Source organism: Emys orbicularis, chromosome 2, assembly GCF_028017835.1.
Source record: "Emys orbicularis isolate rEmyOrb1 chromosome 2, rEmyOrb1.hap1, whole genome shotgun sequence".
NCBI lineage: Eukaryota > Metazoa > Chordata > Testudines > Emydidae > Emys > Emys orbicularis.
The window spans coordinates 232,801,657-232,817,596 of NC_088684.1; the positions used below are offsets into that span (position 1 = coordinate 232,801,657).

The 15,940-nt window shown below is 43.9% G+C and overlaps 1 protein-coding gene across 2 annotated transcripts; it reads right to left on the reverse strand.

Moving 5' to 3' along the window:
• Window positions 1-293: 293 nt before the first annotated feature.
• On the reverse strand, window positions 294-3,852 carry EVX1 (even-skipped homeobox 1). Of its 2 annotated transcripts, none has more exons than XM_065400146.1 (3): window positions 3,446-3,852; window positions 1,664-1,928; window positions 294-824 (listed from the first exon to the last, which is right to left on the reverse strand). In XM_065400146.1, the coding sequence occupies exons 1-3, from the start codon at window positions 3,850-3,852 to the stop codon at window positions 294-296; spliced, it is 1,203 nt and encodes a 400-aa protein (XP_065256218.1). The 2 variants fall into 2 exon arrangements, with proteins under 2 accessions (XP_065256218.1, XP_065256219.1); XM_065400147.1 differs by having other exon boundaries at window positions 1,664-1,917; window positions 3,438-3,852.
• Between the last annotated feature and the right edge of the window lie 12,088 nt (window positions 3,853-15,940).

Consider the following 15,940-nt stretch of genomic DNA (forward strand, 5'->3'; position numbering starts at 1 on the left):
ATTTCTATGGTATATTGTAGAAAATAGTGTATATCAGTTTTTGCCTTCATAGTGCAGAAGCCTAAATTCCTCCTTATGCGCTTACATCACTAGTGGTTTTCCCCCCCTTCTTCTTCATTCCTGTTTTATCTTGGAATGTAAATCCTTCAAAGACTGAGCTATTTTTAGTCTTTTTTCCCCATAGGTGTCCACTTATGGGAGAGAACGCAATTAAATAAACGTTGGATGTAAGTACTTTAACCTTATGTGAGCCCATGAAAGGGGCATATTATTTATAAACCTGAGATGAAGCTTTATCTTGTTAAAGGTACTTCTTCCCGCTGGTCCATGGATACTGAGGTTGCTTTGCTCAGCACCGAGGGTGTGAAAGTGAGAAAAGAGTCAGTCCTGGTTGTGGCTGAACAGGTAAAGTCTGATCCTGAAGGTCTCTGTGCCAGTCCATTGGACTGGCTGCTATGGCAAGCCAAGCATGAGCAAGGGCTGCCTCCAGCACTACTGAGTCCATGAGTTGGGGCAGGGTAAAGAGAAGGATGTCTGAATGCACAGAGCAGTTCTGGTCTAGGGTAAGGATGAGAGAGGACCCTAAAGGTGTCCAGTGGTCTCAGAGGGGTACTGAAAGGGGTGGCAGCAGAGGCCGAGGTGGCGCCGATGCCCATGTGGGAGTAGTAAGGAAGGGGCAGGTGGGATGGGAAGGGGTAGGGAAGATTGCCAGTTGCCGCTGCATGACTCATCATGTACGTGTAAAAAGCAGGATCTGCTGGGTGAGGCCAGGTCATGGCCAAACGCTGCCTCTTGTCCTTCATCCTGCGGTTCTGGAACCAGACCTGGGAGAGACAGAGGAAAGAGAGAACGCTCTTAAAACCTGCACAGGGTCGGGCAGACAGAAAGGCCATGCCAGAAGATGCATTTTGGACACAACTGTTTGCTCCCTCTGTCCTCGCTTCAGACTGCGAGACACACACACCAAAGTCCTGACTGGTACATTCATTTTCCACAGTGAAAATATTGTGTGCGAAGGTTGGTTTGTTGGCGAACGAGAGCTAACCCACTATTTGAACTATATAGGTTGAACTGGCAAAATAAAAATATATCGTTCAAATAATGAGCTGTCATCAAGTAAAAACTACAATTTGTCCACGTAAAAGTTGCTATAAATCTAGAGGGAGATCCAAAGTGGTGGCCTTTTTGTAGGCACTTTTTCTTCCTTACTTCAGAATTGCTCTCCTATTGTACTTGCTGTGTATTTACACACACTCCAAACCAGTGTACCTACCGCCTAGAAGCACTGCATCCTTCTAGCATCTTGTGAACTCCACCTGGGGCATTTGCTGTTCAGTTTGTGTTTTATTTAACGTGGCAAAAGGTTGAAACGTTTCTGTTAAATGCTTATTATTTAAAATTTCCCAGAGTTTAAAGGTAACGAATTCTTAAAATCAGGTGAAAGGAAGATTAAAAACACGTAGAGGCTGGGCTGTCAGAGGCCTCGCTCTCCTGATCGCTGATAACTTTTATTAAAAGCTACCTAGCGCTGCTTTTGTGCAGAAAGTAGCAGGGCGCAGCCGGGAAATGTTTGTTCTGAAAGCGCTTCCCAGCGTTTTGCAAGGAAGCCTGGCCGTTTAGATTTATATCGTGCTAATTGAAAACATGTCCAAGCGGTGTGTACCTTGATGGTGGTTTCTGGCAGATTTAAAGCAGCTGCCAGTTCACATCTTCTGGGCCTGGACACGTAATTCTCCCGGTAGAATTCCTTCTCCAGCCGGGCTATCTGCTCGCGGGTGAAGGCTGTGCGGTAGCGGCGCATCTGATCGCTGGAGCTGCAGGCCAGTGAACCCTGGGAGCCGCCGCTGCCTCCGCTGCCCTTGGGCGGCTCCCCCCCGCTGCTGGGGCTGCCACCGGCCAAAGCCTCCGAGCACTGCCCTGCACAGTGGAGGAGCCGAGAGCAGAGACACACGCGTGATACACAGACAGGGGGGGTCGCCCCCGCCCGCCTCCCCATCGATCCCCTGCTCCCGCTGCCGTTGCCCCCCTTCCTCCTCCCTCTAACACAGAACAGTATCCACAGCATCCTCTGTTCACAGGCGCAGCCCTGCGGATGCTGGGGGCACTGACCCCCAGCTGCTTGGGCACATAGGGCGTAGGGAGTGGGGGCATTTACTTGGTGTTTACTTTCTGGAAGTAAGGGAGTGTGATTTCCCCGGTCCCCTCCTCGGATCCTACCAGGGGCTCTTACTGGTTGCGATGCTTCCTTTACGCATTGTGTGTGGTAGGAGCTGAGCTCCTCAGCACCCAGTTTAAGTACCAAGCTATGACTCCCCCTCCCTCCAGTTGCGTGTTTTCTTTTGGTGGGTGTGCGTGTCCGTTCCTACCCCAGTCATCGGCACCATGCCGTGCAATAGCCATAGGCAGCATTCCCAGCAGCAAACCAATGGCAAATGGCCTTGACAGGGACATGGCAGCAGGCAGAGAGCTCCTTCCTTACCGGGGGTGAGGGGGGAGATTTTGGGGATTCTTCCCTCAGAGTCAATATCCCCTCAGGTTAAGTTTAAATAAAGCTCCTGGGCAAATTCCAGGGGAAATGACCTTTTTCTGTGCCCAGTCTCCCAACTTCTAGGGACAGAAAAGGAGCTGATTTGTTTTTCTTGTGGGGTGGAAGGAGAGGTGAGGGGGTGGGGTGGCAGAAGAAAAAGGCCTGGACGCTGCGTTTGCTTTCAAATGCAGCCAGTTCTCATTGTGCCTGAGACCAAAGGCAATTAAATCATTGGGACCATTTCCGAGCTGGCGCCACCGAGACATGGAAGTGACAAGGTAATTTGGACCTTTAACCAACGTGCAAACAGGCACCTACTGCTGCAGCTTTGGCAGCCAGGAGTCTGCAGCGATTTTACGGTCTTTATGGCTGCTTCCGTGCTCATCCAAACACATTTCACCGTGCTCTCTGCCCGCAGTCACACAAACCGTTTGATCTTGCAAAGCCTAGGGAAGGTTGCTCTCAACCCTTGAAAAACGCACACAAAACCGGGGGAGGGGGGGAGGAGAGGGGCTTCCTAGTGCATGCACGATGGAGGAAAAGGCTCGCAGACGGGGTGTGAATTAGAATAAAGTCTTGCTGCAGGAAAACTTGCAAAGGCAACGAACGATATGTTTAAATGAGGATGCGATTTCACCCACTCTGATAAGTCATCAGGACTCTTCAGAGCCATATGCGCCTCCGGGTGTGTAACAGCCACATCTGCACCCCCCCCCCCCCCCCGTTCCATGCAGAACAAATGCATAAAAAGGAAACGAATTCGGATACAAAACAACCCTACTCCTGGCCGGTCACTAAAACAAACTGAAGCCTGACAGAGATCTCACGCTCAAGGACACTAGTTACCCAGCTTGGCCGGCGCCCGAGCCCGGGGAAGGGAAGGGGGGAAGCAATGGGAAGTGGTGGGTACCTTTGCTGGGCTGGTACTCGGCGTTTCCCGTGGCGCAGTCCGGGGTGCAGCTCACCTCGATTTCCTCATAGAAATCCGACTCGGTGTCCGAGCTGCTCTGTTGCCCTTTGCTAGAGAGGGGCTCCGAGGCGAGTTGCTGTCCGGCCGAAAGCAGGGCTGCTGCCGCCGCCGCCGAGCGACTCGCCGGGACCGTCCCTGTCCCTGGCAGCACTTCCACCTCCTCCTCTCCTCCTCCCCTTTCCCGGGTGGACAAGGGGCCAGATCTGGGGCTCAAGCAACTCCGATGGATCATCTTGTCCTGTGGTTCTTGGACTGGGCTTCCCACTGCTTCTGACAAATTAGAGACTCTCTTGCCAGCCAGAGTGCCAAGTTGACCTCCTTCCAGAAACATCACCATATCCTTTCTGGGTTCCATTGTGGTTTTCTTACCAAAAAAATCCAAGTAGTCCCCCCCCCTCCCCGCGCCTCCCTCCCCAATCCTGTGCAACGCACAGAGCAGTGCAGAGGAGCCCGCGGTGAGATAGGGTGACCTTGTGATGCGAACGCTACACCGTGCAGTGCCGGCTCTGGGAGGGATCACCATTGCCTTCTTCTTTCTAAGCTGTCATCCTTAATGGTGCAATCGTCATTACAGTACCACCGGTGACGCCACACATTGATTGCGGGTGGATAAATAGAAACGTCTGCTACGGCAGAGATGAAAGGAAGAGCCGGAGCTAATGGCTAGCGGTGATGCACCAGGTGTAAGGGCTTGGGATGCGGAGGGAAGTGTGAAAAAGAGATGCATATGGAATTCAGCTGCAAAGAGACTGTAACATGCGGAAAGAGTTCCTCAGGGGGAAGCCTTGATAATTAAGTAACCTTTTGATTTTTCTTTTTTTTTTTGAAGCAGAACCTTGATCTAAAACGCACCAGAAGATCCAGAGCTGCATTGTAGAAGTGTGAAGCTACATATTCAAGCCTCGTCCTTCGACGCATTATGTAGTGCTTGCAGCCAACTTCCTTATCACCGCACATATGAGGTTTTAAGAATCCTTTGCAAACTCCAGGATAAGGAAACGTTTTATTAATATTTCAGTGTATACGTAGCCTTGGTCAGTTGTTCCGTTTCAACATTTCTCCTTTGACAGCGTTTGCTTTGTGATTTTCATTGTTACCAAAGGGGTGTTTTAAATGCTAGAATTGGCGCTAATGTGATTACTGCAGTTGTAAACTTCAAATACTATTACTGATGCGGTTTTCGTAATTGTAGATGTCCTAGCTGTTTAGCACTTACCATTTGAATCTGCTTATTTCTTCTTCCACAGTTTCCATTTGCAAGATGATTTTTCTGCGGTTGGGAGGTTCCCTCCTTTATAATAAAATATTTTGCATACGATTCTATTTTTCGCAAGAAGGGAAAACTGCCACCAAAACTGCCAGGACGAGAAGCAGGCTCAACAACATAGAAGTTATCAAATCCACTCCTTATGCAAAATAGCAGATGCTGTGAAATATAAATGGCAGCGGCCACTATTTATACAGTACTGATCAAAAATAAGGAACCCGATCTAAAGATAGTGTATATCTGCATACAAGCAGTAGCATATGGAGTCTCTTACGTGTATTTTGATATTTACAACGAGCAGGGGAAGCAACTAATCTATTTTTAAAAATATTTACTTATACATATAGTGTAAGGTAATTTTCACCATCTGTTGTAGCTAGGTTGTCCGGTCTTTTCAAAATGTTAATGGTTAGTCATGTTACAGAACACGTTCACCCAATTACCTTTCCAATCTGGTAGGGAATTTACTGGCATATTTGAGGTGACGTTGTTTTGATAGGAGAATAGGAAACATAAGGAAAGAAGCATTTTATACGTATTTACAGCCCGGTGAAGAAGGTTTATGATGATGATAGGGAAAAGAAACCAGGATTTACAATATTATCAGTATATAGGTTAAAAATCTGTTCCACGTATAGGGATAAACATACTACTTTGCGGCAAATCAAATATTTTGATGGGGAGACAGTGACAAAACCACCCTCCGTGGTCCTAAATACTATAATAATTTCCGCAATGCACCAGATATGTCTCCAGGTGAATGCGCCGCACAAATTTGTAGCATGCAATTTTGATAATCTCCTGAAATGATGAAAACTGAACACTAGATTTGTATTCTGCTCTCTTCCTTGCAAGTTTAGACAGCCTCTGGACCTGCGCCCCTCCTAATGCTAGAAGAGGAATCGAATTGCAAGATTGGGCACCGGTGGGAAGTAAGATACTTTCTTCTCCGGAAGCTCCAGCAATGTGACGCCCACCCCAGTATAATAGTGGTTGGATTGTTTTTAATGTTATCATTTTTAACCGTTGGCAGAGGGTACCATCTGGAGAGTGAGGGGAGGGGATTCGCAGCTGGGGAGCTGCACTCCAGTTCAATAGAGTTTGAGACGGAAGTTTATGAATAATCTAGTCCCTTCGCTGATATAAAGCAACCAATGGGTAATGAGGGGGGGAAAACCCAAAACGATGAGACGGACAAAACTCCAGTTTGTCTTGTTCAATGCCAAATGTATGCAAGTTACTGTCACGGGGTGGAGGGAGGAGTCTTGAAGGTAAGATACGGCATTAAAGTGTCTTGAACAAACTGAAATAATTAATCGGCTAAACTAGTCAGTACTGCCGGGGTACAAATCTGCTCAGATTCTGAGGGGAAGGGATGGATGAGAAGCCCTTGGAAATAGGAACGGCTCAATTGACAGCTGTCTTTTGCTGAGTTGGTACTTTAGGGAATGCTTCCCGATCGCGTGAAGAAAATTACCACTGAGCTGCTTGGAAAATAACCCTTTTGAGAGGCTTGTAGATTGGGACTGCACTGTAACAGTTTACTGTGCTCCATTCGTAAAATGATTTGAATGAGGTCTGTTCTCCGTCCCTTACAGACATTCAATTTTAGAATAAATTTCTTTATCTGGCTCCCCTTCTGAGTACCCCTCTCCTCCCTCCCACTACCCCAAAAATCCCATCCTTCACGTGCATTGGTTTAGAGCGTTTGCCAATGCCTTATGCTGTCTGAATATCGCGGAAGATCAAACGCAGACCAAACCAATACTGAGCCGGACTCACATAGCATCAAAAATATCCTTAGTGGCGTGCACAAATCAAAGGAAGTTTTGCCAGTGATTTAAATGGGAGCAGGATATGGCCTTAAAGAGGTCGTCTTTAGTTTCTAAACTCTGGTTGGATCGTCACAATGGATAATTCCTTTTACGTCAACAATTCTGTGGTAGAACCGATCTCTGAAATTAACTCCCACCTGTTCCATTCTCACTTCTTTGCAAACCCCAACCTCCCACTGAAATGAATGGGAGATTTGAGTGCGCAAGGAATGAATGCAGGACTCGGCTGGCTGTAGTCTGTCTAGTGTTTACCACAGATCTGTCAAGACTCATTTGGAGGGAGACTCCCTCATTTGAGATTAATTTCAAGCAGTTTGGAAAGTATATCTCCCACGGTTTTGCTGCGTGTTTCTATGAGACATTTAAACCCTAACGTTTTATTCTTAAATCTCCCTCATACAGATGGCCACAGTCATGATGTAGTACTCACTTAAGTTCAAAACGTTTAAAATCGATTTATTCCATCGTGTTTACAGCTTTCCTTGCTGATATATGGCTGAAGAGAGAGACCAAAGGGATGGCATTCAAAGGGTAATATGTCAACTCAAAGTTTACCAATTCTAAAAAGCAAACGAAATGAACGGGATTCTTGTATGCCCACGAATAAGACCTGTAAATAGTAATGGAAAATGTATACATTACTGCTAATGACACATATAAAACAGAAGATTCCCTTCGAACTAATCTGCTTGGGAAAGAATTTTTGATTAATCCATTTACAGCTAGGTATTATTTTTCATTCACCAGTCAATATGGTGTCAAAATAACCTTTCAGTGATATTGTCTAATTTTTATTGTCATCTGAATCTATGATGATTTTTGGTTTTCTCCAAATTATCCCTCCGCCTTGCCTTCCTTTTAAAAAATGCTTTAAAATACATCTCTAAATTAGTAATAACCAAATACACTTATACCTAACTCAAGTGAATTACAAAAACAGAAAGCCTATTTTTAAAATGTTAATGGGTGGTGTTAACAATAATGGTGTAATTATCACTGTTTTATTAAGGGTATTTTTTATGACATTGTTAGAGGTGAAAGCTTTGGGGAGAAGGAAATAGGGGCTTTATTCTTTAACTCTTAGGGTGTAAAGACAAGATGATACAATAAGAGCAAATAACATACAAGTGGGAATAAGGATAAAGAGCATATAAGTGGTATGTGTGTACATGGGCATATGTATGTTCTGTGTTCTGCTTAGCAAGCAGAAAACGAATCCCAACATCTATATGTAAGACATATTCCTTTGTTCCTTATTTTTACTTGTTGGATACCGGAAGCAGTGCTTCCCTGACACTTCAGAAGGCAACTGAAGATTTCTAACCTGTTTGCTAGAGCAATAATAAGGTAGGGCCCAATCCTGCTCCCATTAAACTCAATGGGAGTTCCACCATTTACTTCAAATGGAGCTGGATCGGGGCCATTACTTACTCGAGTGAGTGAAATGTATCATTTCCCGAGTCGTATTTAAATACGTAAAACTTCAGTATCTTTTTATGTGGAAATAGATGGTAAAAATAGACATGCATCGTAAACTAACTGATTTGAAGATATTTATCCTGTTAAGCTAATTCATTACAGGGACAGATACCACGCGCTAGATTTTTTTGACTTGACAAATATTGATTCAGAAGCCCGGGTTCCTAGGTTTTGTTCTCATTCTTTTCAAGCTTGTCCAGAAAGTCGAATTGGAAAACTAACAACACTTTTGTGCATGTTTCAATGGCTTTTGTGGCAACTGATTATATTTATTTAACAGGGGCTCCTACCCATGTATCTTTGTAAAACCACTATAGAAAGTACTAGTGGTGGATGGCATTTAGTCACCTGCATTTCTCAGACAAACAAATGGAAACTGGTATCCAGAGGGTTTTTAATGGTGTGTCAGTACCTAATTATTAAAGTTGACTGAATGAGAATTCTTCTAGGCAAATGTAATCCTACTAATAATAGAAATAGTTAAGAATGTGATTAACAAATAGCTATAATCGTATTGGGCTTATTATTTTACTTTACAAGTTTCAACAGTGACTGTTGTTTTGAATAAATTATCGTGCAAAGGTTAAAAGTCGTCTTTTCTCTTTGAATTTTGTCCCCTTGCAGAATAGAACGACTGGTTCACTACCTAGAATTAATTTGAAAGGAAAAAAAGTTCCAGATATGTTTCACGATTCAATTTTATGAAAGTCAGTGTCATGTTTTATTAAACCAAAATGACTGTTCTCAAAATGTGGCGATGAGCATCAAAGTGTAGCATTGTTCCGTTCAGTAAAATGTGGTGAATCGTGTAATTAACTGGTCTAGAGACTTTTATGTCCGTATAGTATATTTCATTCCACGCGGACAATGCACAACAAAATAAATAGCTTCCATAATTTTACATGCTGATCGTATCAGATGTGCATACATATCAGTTCACATAAAGTCTACACGGCGCCATATTTTGCAAATGAATGGCCCCCTGCTCTTTCCAGAGATGAAATGACTGGAATAAAAAGAGTCTGACACCAGGCACATACACTGTAAAAGAGTTATATATAGATTAGGTTTGTAGCAGCATCCTTTCAAGTTCTTTCGAGTCTCTAGTTTTACGTATCTAATTACTCTTGTCAGGCATGATCCTGCTCTTCTTGGGTCAGATTCTGATACTCATGTTGGGTAGTGTCTTATTCTACAAATGGTCTTATTGAAGTTAGTGGGACGAGTTGTTGAGCAAGACATGGTTCAGCATGAGGGTATCAGAATGTGACTCACTGAACTCAGTGTCAAATTTTCATTGACTTCAATAGGACCAAATCGGCCCCTTTGCCCAAAACACCTGCTATGAGATTTTTGGGCCTGATCCTTCATTCTTTATCCACGTGAATAAGCCCCAATGAAGATTCCTATTTAAGTCATTGAGTAAGGAATGCAGGCTGGGGTCATTCTGCCCTAGGTCCTGCAGGGAGACTGGGTCAAATGCTTCAAGCCAGCACATCTGAACCCAGGATAGATAAGCATCCCTCACTGGAGGCCCCGATCATAGGGCACAATCCTGCTGTTTATTTCAGTGAAAGGGAGTTTAGCCTTTGATTTTAAAAGAAGCAGGCTCGGGCCCGGTATACAGACCTTCCTGTAGGCTTTTGGGAAATTGTTATCCCAGTCATGCGCAAAAAAGCGGCTCTGTGGTGTTACCACGCAAAATGTGATTAAAAACCTTCTATCATTAAAGGAATCCCGAAGACAATTTCCAAGTATGCAATACAGGTTAGTGTATCATAAAAAAAAAAGATAGAGTTGCCCCAAAGTGACCCTTGTTAATATACTTCTCTCTTCTCCTCTTCTACCCCTGTCAGATATGCACTCCGCCTCCCCCCCCCTCGACCCCCACAAAAAAGAAGGGGACAAAAACTCACACAGGAAATTCAGACACACATGTTTAAGGGGATCAGTTTGGACTCTAGGGAGCCACTAATGTCTCTAATATCAAGTAATTGTGACAACATGCTCATATTTTTGCATTCACATATAACAGTCCCAGCGACATTGTTGCATAGGTTTTATCCAGCCTAATTATTTTGAATACAGGTGTTTGAGACGTTCCTGTCATCTGATCCCATTGCATAGCTCACATCAATAAGGAGAAAATGCAAACATAGGCTATACAGCTATAACATTTCTGGAAAAGTATGAGGCCTTTTATGCTTGACTAACAACCTTCAATACTGGCTAATGGTAAGGAGATGCTAATGTCAAAATAACCATCAGCCGTTTGCACTTGTGCAAAGTTGGATGTAAAACGCTGCCAGAGCAAAATGTCCCAGAACGAATCTGGGACAGGTGCAGGACAGAGGAGAATCCGGCCATGAGCCTGGTTATAAAAAGCAGACAATTAATAGTACAATTAAGCTGAGCACATGTGGCTTCTTATGTGAATAAAACCTTCCTTCTTCCTGCCCCAAAGCTCATATCTAGAGATGATAGGCTGTAACATCTAAAGAGCATAAGACTAAGGATCTTATCCTGGAGTCCCCAATGAGCAAACAGCAAGTAGCCAGGTAACTCTCATGACAGAAAATATGCTTCTGCAAGCGTACATTGTGTTCAGCCTGGATGGCGAAATCATCTTGTTGCACTCTGCGATTAAGAATAAAGTACAGGTTCCAATGAAAAGAACGTAATTGTATCATGGCAGTGTGAATTGTCTCAAGAATACAAATCTGTGGGTTAATAAAGGGCCAGAACATTCAGACTACCCAATTCTTAACCAGGGAAACAACCCATCGACTTGAATGAGAGAGGACTGCTATATTTGGCTCTATATTGTTTCTTAATTAAAAATTATCTCAATATTTATTTACTTATAGAGTCCCACAGGCCATAGACTTCTCCAAAATCATTCCTAGCGCATATTGTTTAGAAAAACACCCAAACTTGATTTTAAAATGTTCATTGGTGGAGAACAACGCAATGTGTTCTATTCCTGTTGTATTTTGTTATTCCATTTCCTAGGCCTCTTAATAGTGAGATGGACAAAGGAGCCAGAGGGAGAGCATAAAACGCCATACAATAGATATTCATTTTGTTAGCGAACCTGAGCTAACTCTTTGGATCATATGTAATAGAGATACAGAATTTCAATCTTAAATGTGACTGCATTTATTCCCTACCGGTCCATAATCATTCTTTAGTAAGTTAAGGGCGCAGAGGCTCAGATGAAAGACACTTGTAAGCCTCTGATATTTACTAGGACTATTATAAATGCTTAAAATCAATATTGTTTATTAGCGAGGACGTCCATAGTGCAGAGATAAGAGAAGAGAAAAAATTGAATTTACCTCATTCAAAAGAAGAAGAAGTCTTAATAAAAGCCTTTCATGCAGTTTATAGTAGTCATCTAAATATACCGCTATATAGCAATTTCACATGTTCTTCCTACAGAAGGGCCTGTCCCCTATTCCTTGATATCAGTGGGAGTTTTGGCTGTGCAAGGACTTCATCTTGGCCCTTCATAGTGTTAACATGAGCCGAACTCACCCATATTTTTCTCAGCTTCAGCAAAGAAATTGGGGACAAAATAGATGTACAGATAACGTAAAGCTTTGCTTACGTTTGTCAGCCATGCTCGGCAAAACATTGTTTTTCTACCTCATTATTCAACCAACCACGCGACTGGCTCTTCTCCAAAGTAGCTGAAACCAACATTCTAATAAATTGTGTGGGGTCCAATGAAGAATCGGTACAACCACAGTGTGGATTTTCAGAAATCTGCCATTAAAAATAACTTCAGTTGGAAATAGGAGATTATTATTGCATCTCAGCTACTTCAAAGAAAAAATTGAATTGAGTACATTACTTGAATTGGCTATTCTGTTGTTTTAAACGGTGTGTGAGAACATACATGCTAATATAGATCTACACTGCTCAAGTATTTTGTGTTTGTGAGAGAGGGGAGGAATAGGCTGCACATGCCCGGGAACACAGCAAGAGAAACGCATAGACTGCTTTTCGGCAAGGAAAGCTAAGCACAAGCCCACTGTTTTCACACGAAGCTGAAGCAGGTATTTATTATTCGCTGTAGACAGAACACGGCTAAGTGGGCGGGGGGCGGGGGGGGGGCGGGAGAGAAAATAAGGACAATAGAAGGATCAGCAAATCAGGAGTTGTAGCTACTGATCCAACCCAAGCGCTGCTTAGTGGGGTTTTGCAATTCATATTTTTGACTACTGTATGGAGGTCTCCTCTCTCGGGTTATGCACCACCAGAGCTCGTTTTGAACAGAGTAGGAATGGTCTTCCAGTCCAGGGTTATAGGCGAAACACGTACATTCAGTGAAACATCTCTCCCTTTTTAGCTACGATGCTCAACAGCAAAGCACAGCGCAACCAGCACCAACAAAGAATGCAAGAGGACCCCGGAAGGGGTCGAAGGGGGGAGGGAATCAAAGCATCACGGATTCAAAGTCTTTGCGAGGCTCATTGGAACTAGAAGGGGGACTAGAGGTGGCTGTTCTGCTTCAGCTCCCCATTCTGCTCAGTGCCAGGAGTGCGCATAGCCAGCGCGGGGCGCTCCCCCAGGCTGCAGCCTTGCGTTCCTACCAGAGCTCCAGTTGTCTCATCCCACCTCCCTCCAGCCCAACGGCCCATTGCAGTGATCGCAAAGGGCTTGCACAAACTGCTGTCTTCTTGCGCCCCCCACTGCTGATGGGCCGCAGACATGAAAGGAGCCAGCTAGTCCGCCCTATGCCTGTGCTGGAGAGAATCGGTGGCCACACAGGCTGCTGCTGCAGTGATGGATATCCCTGCTTTGCTTTGCTTGAAGTTGTTTTCCTCTGCCCATGTTGCGAGAAGATGGGGTAGGTCCCCGCCGCCTCAACTTGCTAGCGGAAGAAGAGAAGATATGCTGCCCTTACAGGACATTCAGAGAAAAGGTACAGCCCAGGTGGACCCTGAAGGTTCCCAAAACGGCCGGGTATGCAGGGGACAGGAACAGGAACACCCCCGCTGACTGATTCTGTTTGTTCTGTAGACATGTTAGATTGGCTACTATTGTTTTGTCCTTCCGTGCGACCTTGGAGCCAAGAATATTTTGAAAGATCTGAATTAAAACTGCTCAAAGCACGTAAGATGAAAGAGAAGCTCTCCCCTTCCCCCCTCCCCAGAGCCCCCAAAGCCTGTGTACAAAATGTTGGCGACTAATGTAAAACCAGCCGAGTGATAACATGTGAGATTTGCTGCACTGCATCTCAGTGTAGTGAGCACATCAGTTTATAAGTGGCTGATTGTTTTTCCTTTATCATGTTACCATGTTCTCCTGTATCTGTTCCAGCCCGGAGTTACATGCATTGTTTTTAAGTGGACATTTTCTATAGGCGTCTGGGGATTTTTATATATGGACAAAACTGATCAAAATGAGAAAGTGGGGTTTATGGATCAGAAGAAGTCAGTGAAACTGAGGGGCTGAAGTGAATACATTTACTTATTTCAATGTATTTAAAATTCTCCCATACAAATTTTATATTCATTTACACACATACACATTTATACACATTATAGTATGTATATGTATGTATATAAAATCATAGGAGGTTTTCATTATAAATCCACATAGCCAGTTTGAATCACTGTATTAATGTTTGTTACTGTTATCCAGGTTGGTTAAAAATAAAAACATGTTGAAACAAATTCTATATATTTCTTTCTTCTTATTTGGCACGGCTTTCCAATCATCTACTTTTCTAACTGGCCCAAGATATGCTATGATCGGGGAGGAATGGCCTGATCCTGATATGATTTTTTTTCTCTGGACTTCAACAGGAACAAAATGGGACTCTCAATTACAAAATCTGAACAGTAAACAGTTCAGATTTTAAATGCCAAAGTCTCTTTTAATGTACAAGTTTTCACATCCCTCTCCCCCAAAGTATTGTGAGTCTCGCCTGAAATTATTTGAGGGCATTTTAAAAGCTAAGAGAGTGCTGCAAACCAGAAAGTCACTATCAGCCCCATCCGAACTCCACTGAAGTCCATAGGAGCCTTTCCACTGATTTCTAAATGTTCTAGGCAAGGGCACCCTGGCCTTCCGTTCCCAATAAAAAACGTCCACTGGAAATCTAGATTCTCATTAAACGTTTCCATGTTCGAGAATGTATATAGCTGCTCTCTCTCTATATATTCTGTCATAGACATACTCTGAAGCTAAGCACAGAAGTTTTCAACACATTTTAATTTCCTTTTGCTGGAGGGAGGTTGATGGGCCTTTAAGATAAGTCAGTCCACCCTTATTAATCTGGTTTAAAAGAACCACACTACGTGAAAAGCAAATATATCCCGAGTTTCAGAGCTTTTCTTGCCCCGCCCCTCCTCCACCCGGTATATAAACAGTTAATGTTAAAAAGCCATTTTTGGGTTTACTTTTTAAAAGTGTAACATAGTGCCGAGAAGTGTGTCCTCCTAATAAGCACATTCTTAATTTTTTTGTGCGTGTGAGGGGAGGTTTAGTAACCCCTACAGTGGAACAAAAAGCAGAGTCCACTCCAACTTATTCCTATACAGTATTTCCTGGGAGAGCCCACCTCTGAGAGAAGACATTTGGAAAGCACATTGTCAGTGGAAAGGAAAAAGTATCTGGAATAAAAGTGAACCGAAATACAAGGAAAGAGTGTGGGGAAGTAGTGCAGGTACATCCTAGAAGAGGGAGGAAGCCTTTAGCTGTAGGGATGGGCGTGGAGAGAGAGCAAACCTTGGCTGTTTATGGGACTGGAGACGACAAACAGGATGCCTAGAGGCGTATAGGGGGGAGGAAATGTGGATTATGCTTTAGGCCAGGGTGTATCGATGTCAAGGGAGAATGAGCAAGTCTGCGCTTTGTGCCTGGAAACTTAGTTTATTAAAAACATGATCGTGTACGTAGTGCCTCTCAGCTAGAAGATTCTTAAAGTTTTTTACAGGGTATAGATACATTGTGAGGACCCTCTTTTCCCAACTGAAATGCAGCCACTTCTGGGTTGGGAAGATTTGTTTATTTGTTTGTGTGTCCCCCACCCCAGAAGAGAAAGTGCAGAAGTGTTTTTGTTCTTTGAAACTGTAAGGGCACGGTTGGCAGGCTGTAGGTCATTATCCAAACGGAATGTTTTCCAGCAGAGTTCTGGGACTCCGGCAGTCGATTTTTAGGTCTGGTTTGATAGAAGGCACCTCCAGATCCAGGGCACTGAATGAGAGGAAAGAGGGCAACTTATTGAATCAACATCTCCACATCTCGCAGCACCTAGTTTACCCTATACTTGCACCAGGCTTGGAAGATGAAAAGTGCTGTTTGAAAATGAATTATTATTGTGACTGTTGTATCGAAAGCTTCATATCCAACTACTGAGCAGACTTGCTCTAATAAGGTCAGTGCCTGGCTGAGGAGGTATGGATGCAGACCGAGTGGGGTGGAAGAAGAGAAGAAAAGGGATGGAGAATTTCCAGTGACCTGGAGCAACTTTTTGACGCACTAACCCCAGTCATTGCAATCATATTGTTTCATGCAAACTAATTGCAGTCTTTGGGGTTCCTGCTAAGGGAGTTTAACTTGCCATAACTGGACCCTTTCAGGCTTCCTTTTTGTGTTCTCCAGATCTGACCTCAATAAAGCAAAAAGGACATCTAGATTCAACCTCCCAGTGGGATCAGATGAACTCCTGAGCAGATGAGTGACTATAGAAAAACAAAGCGGTTCGGCGGACTTCCACAAAGATCGGAGTAGCTCCCCTACACACTAAAGGACCAAAGAGTATAAGCAGCCCCCATAGTACATGAAGACGCAACCATGGCCTAATCGCACAATTAGTGGTGCGTTCAGTTTTGAATATAACATCATTC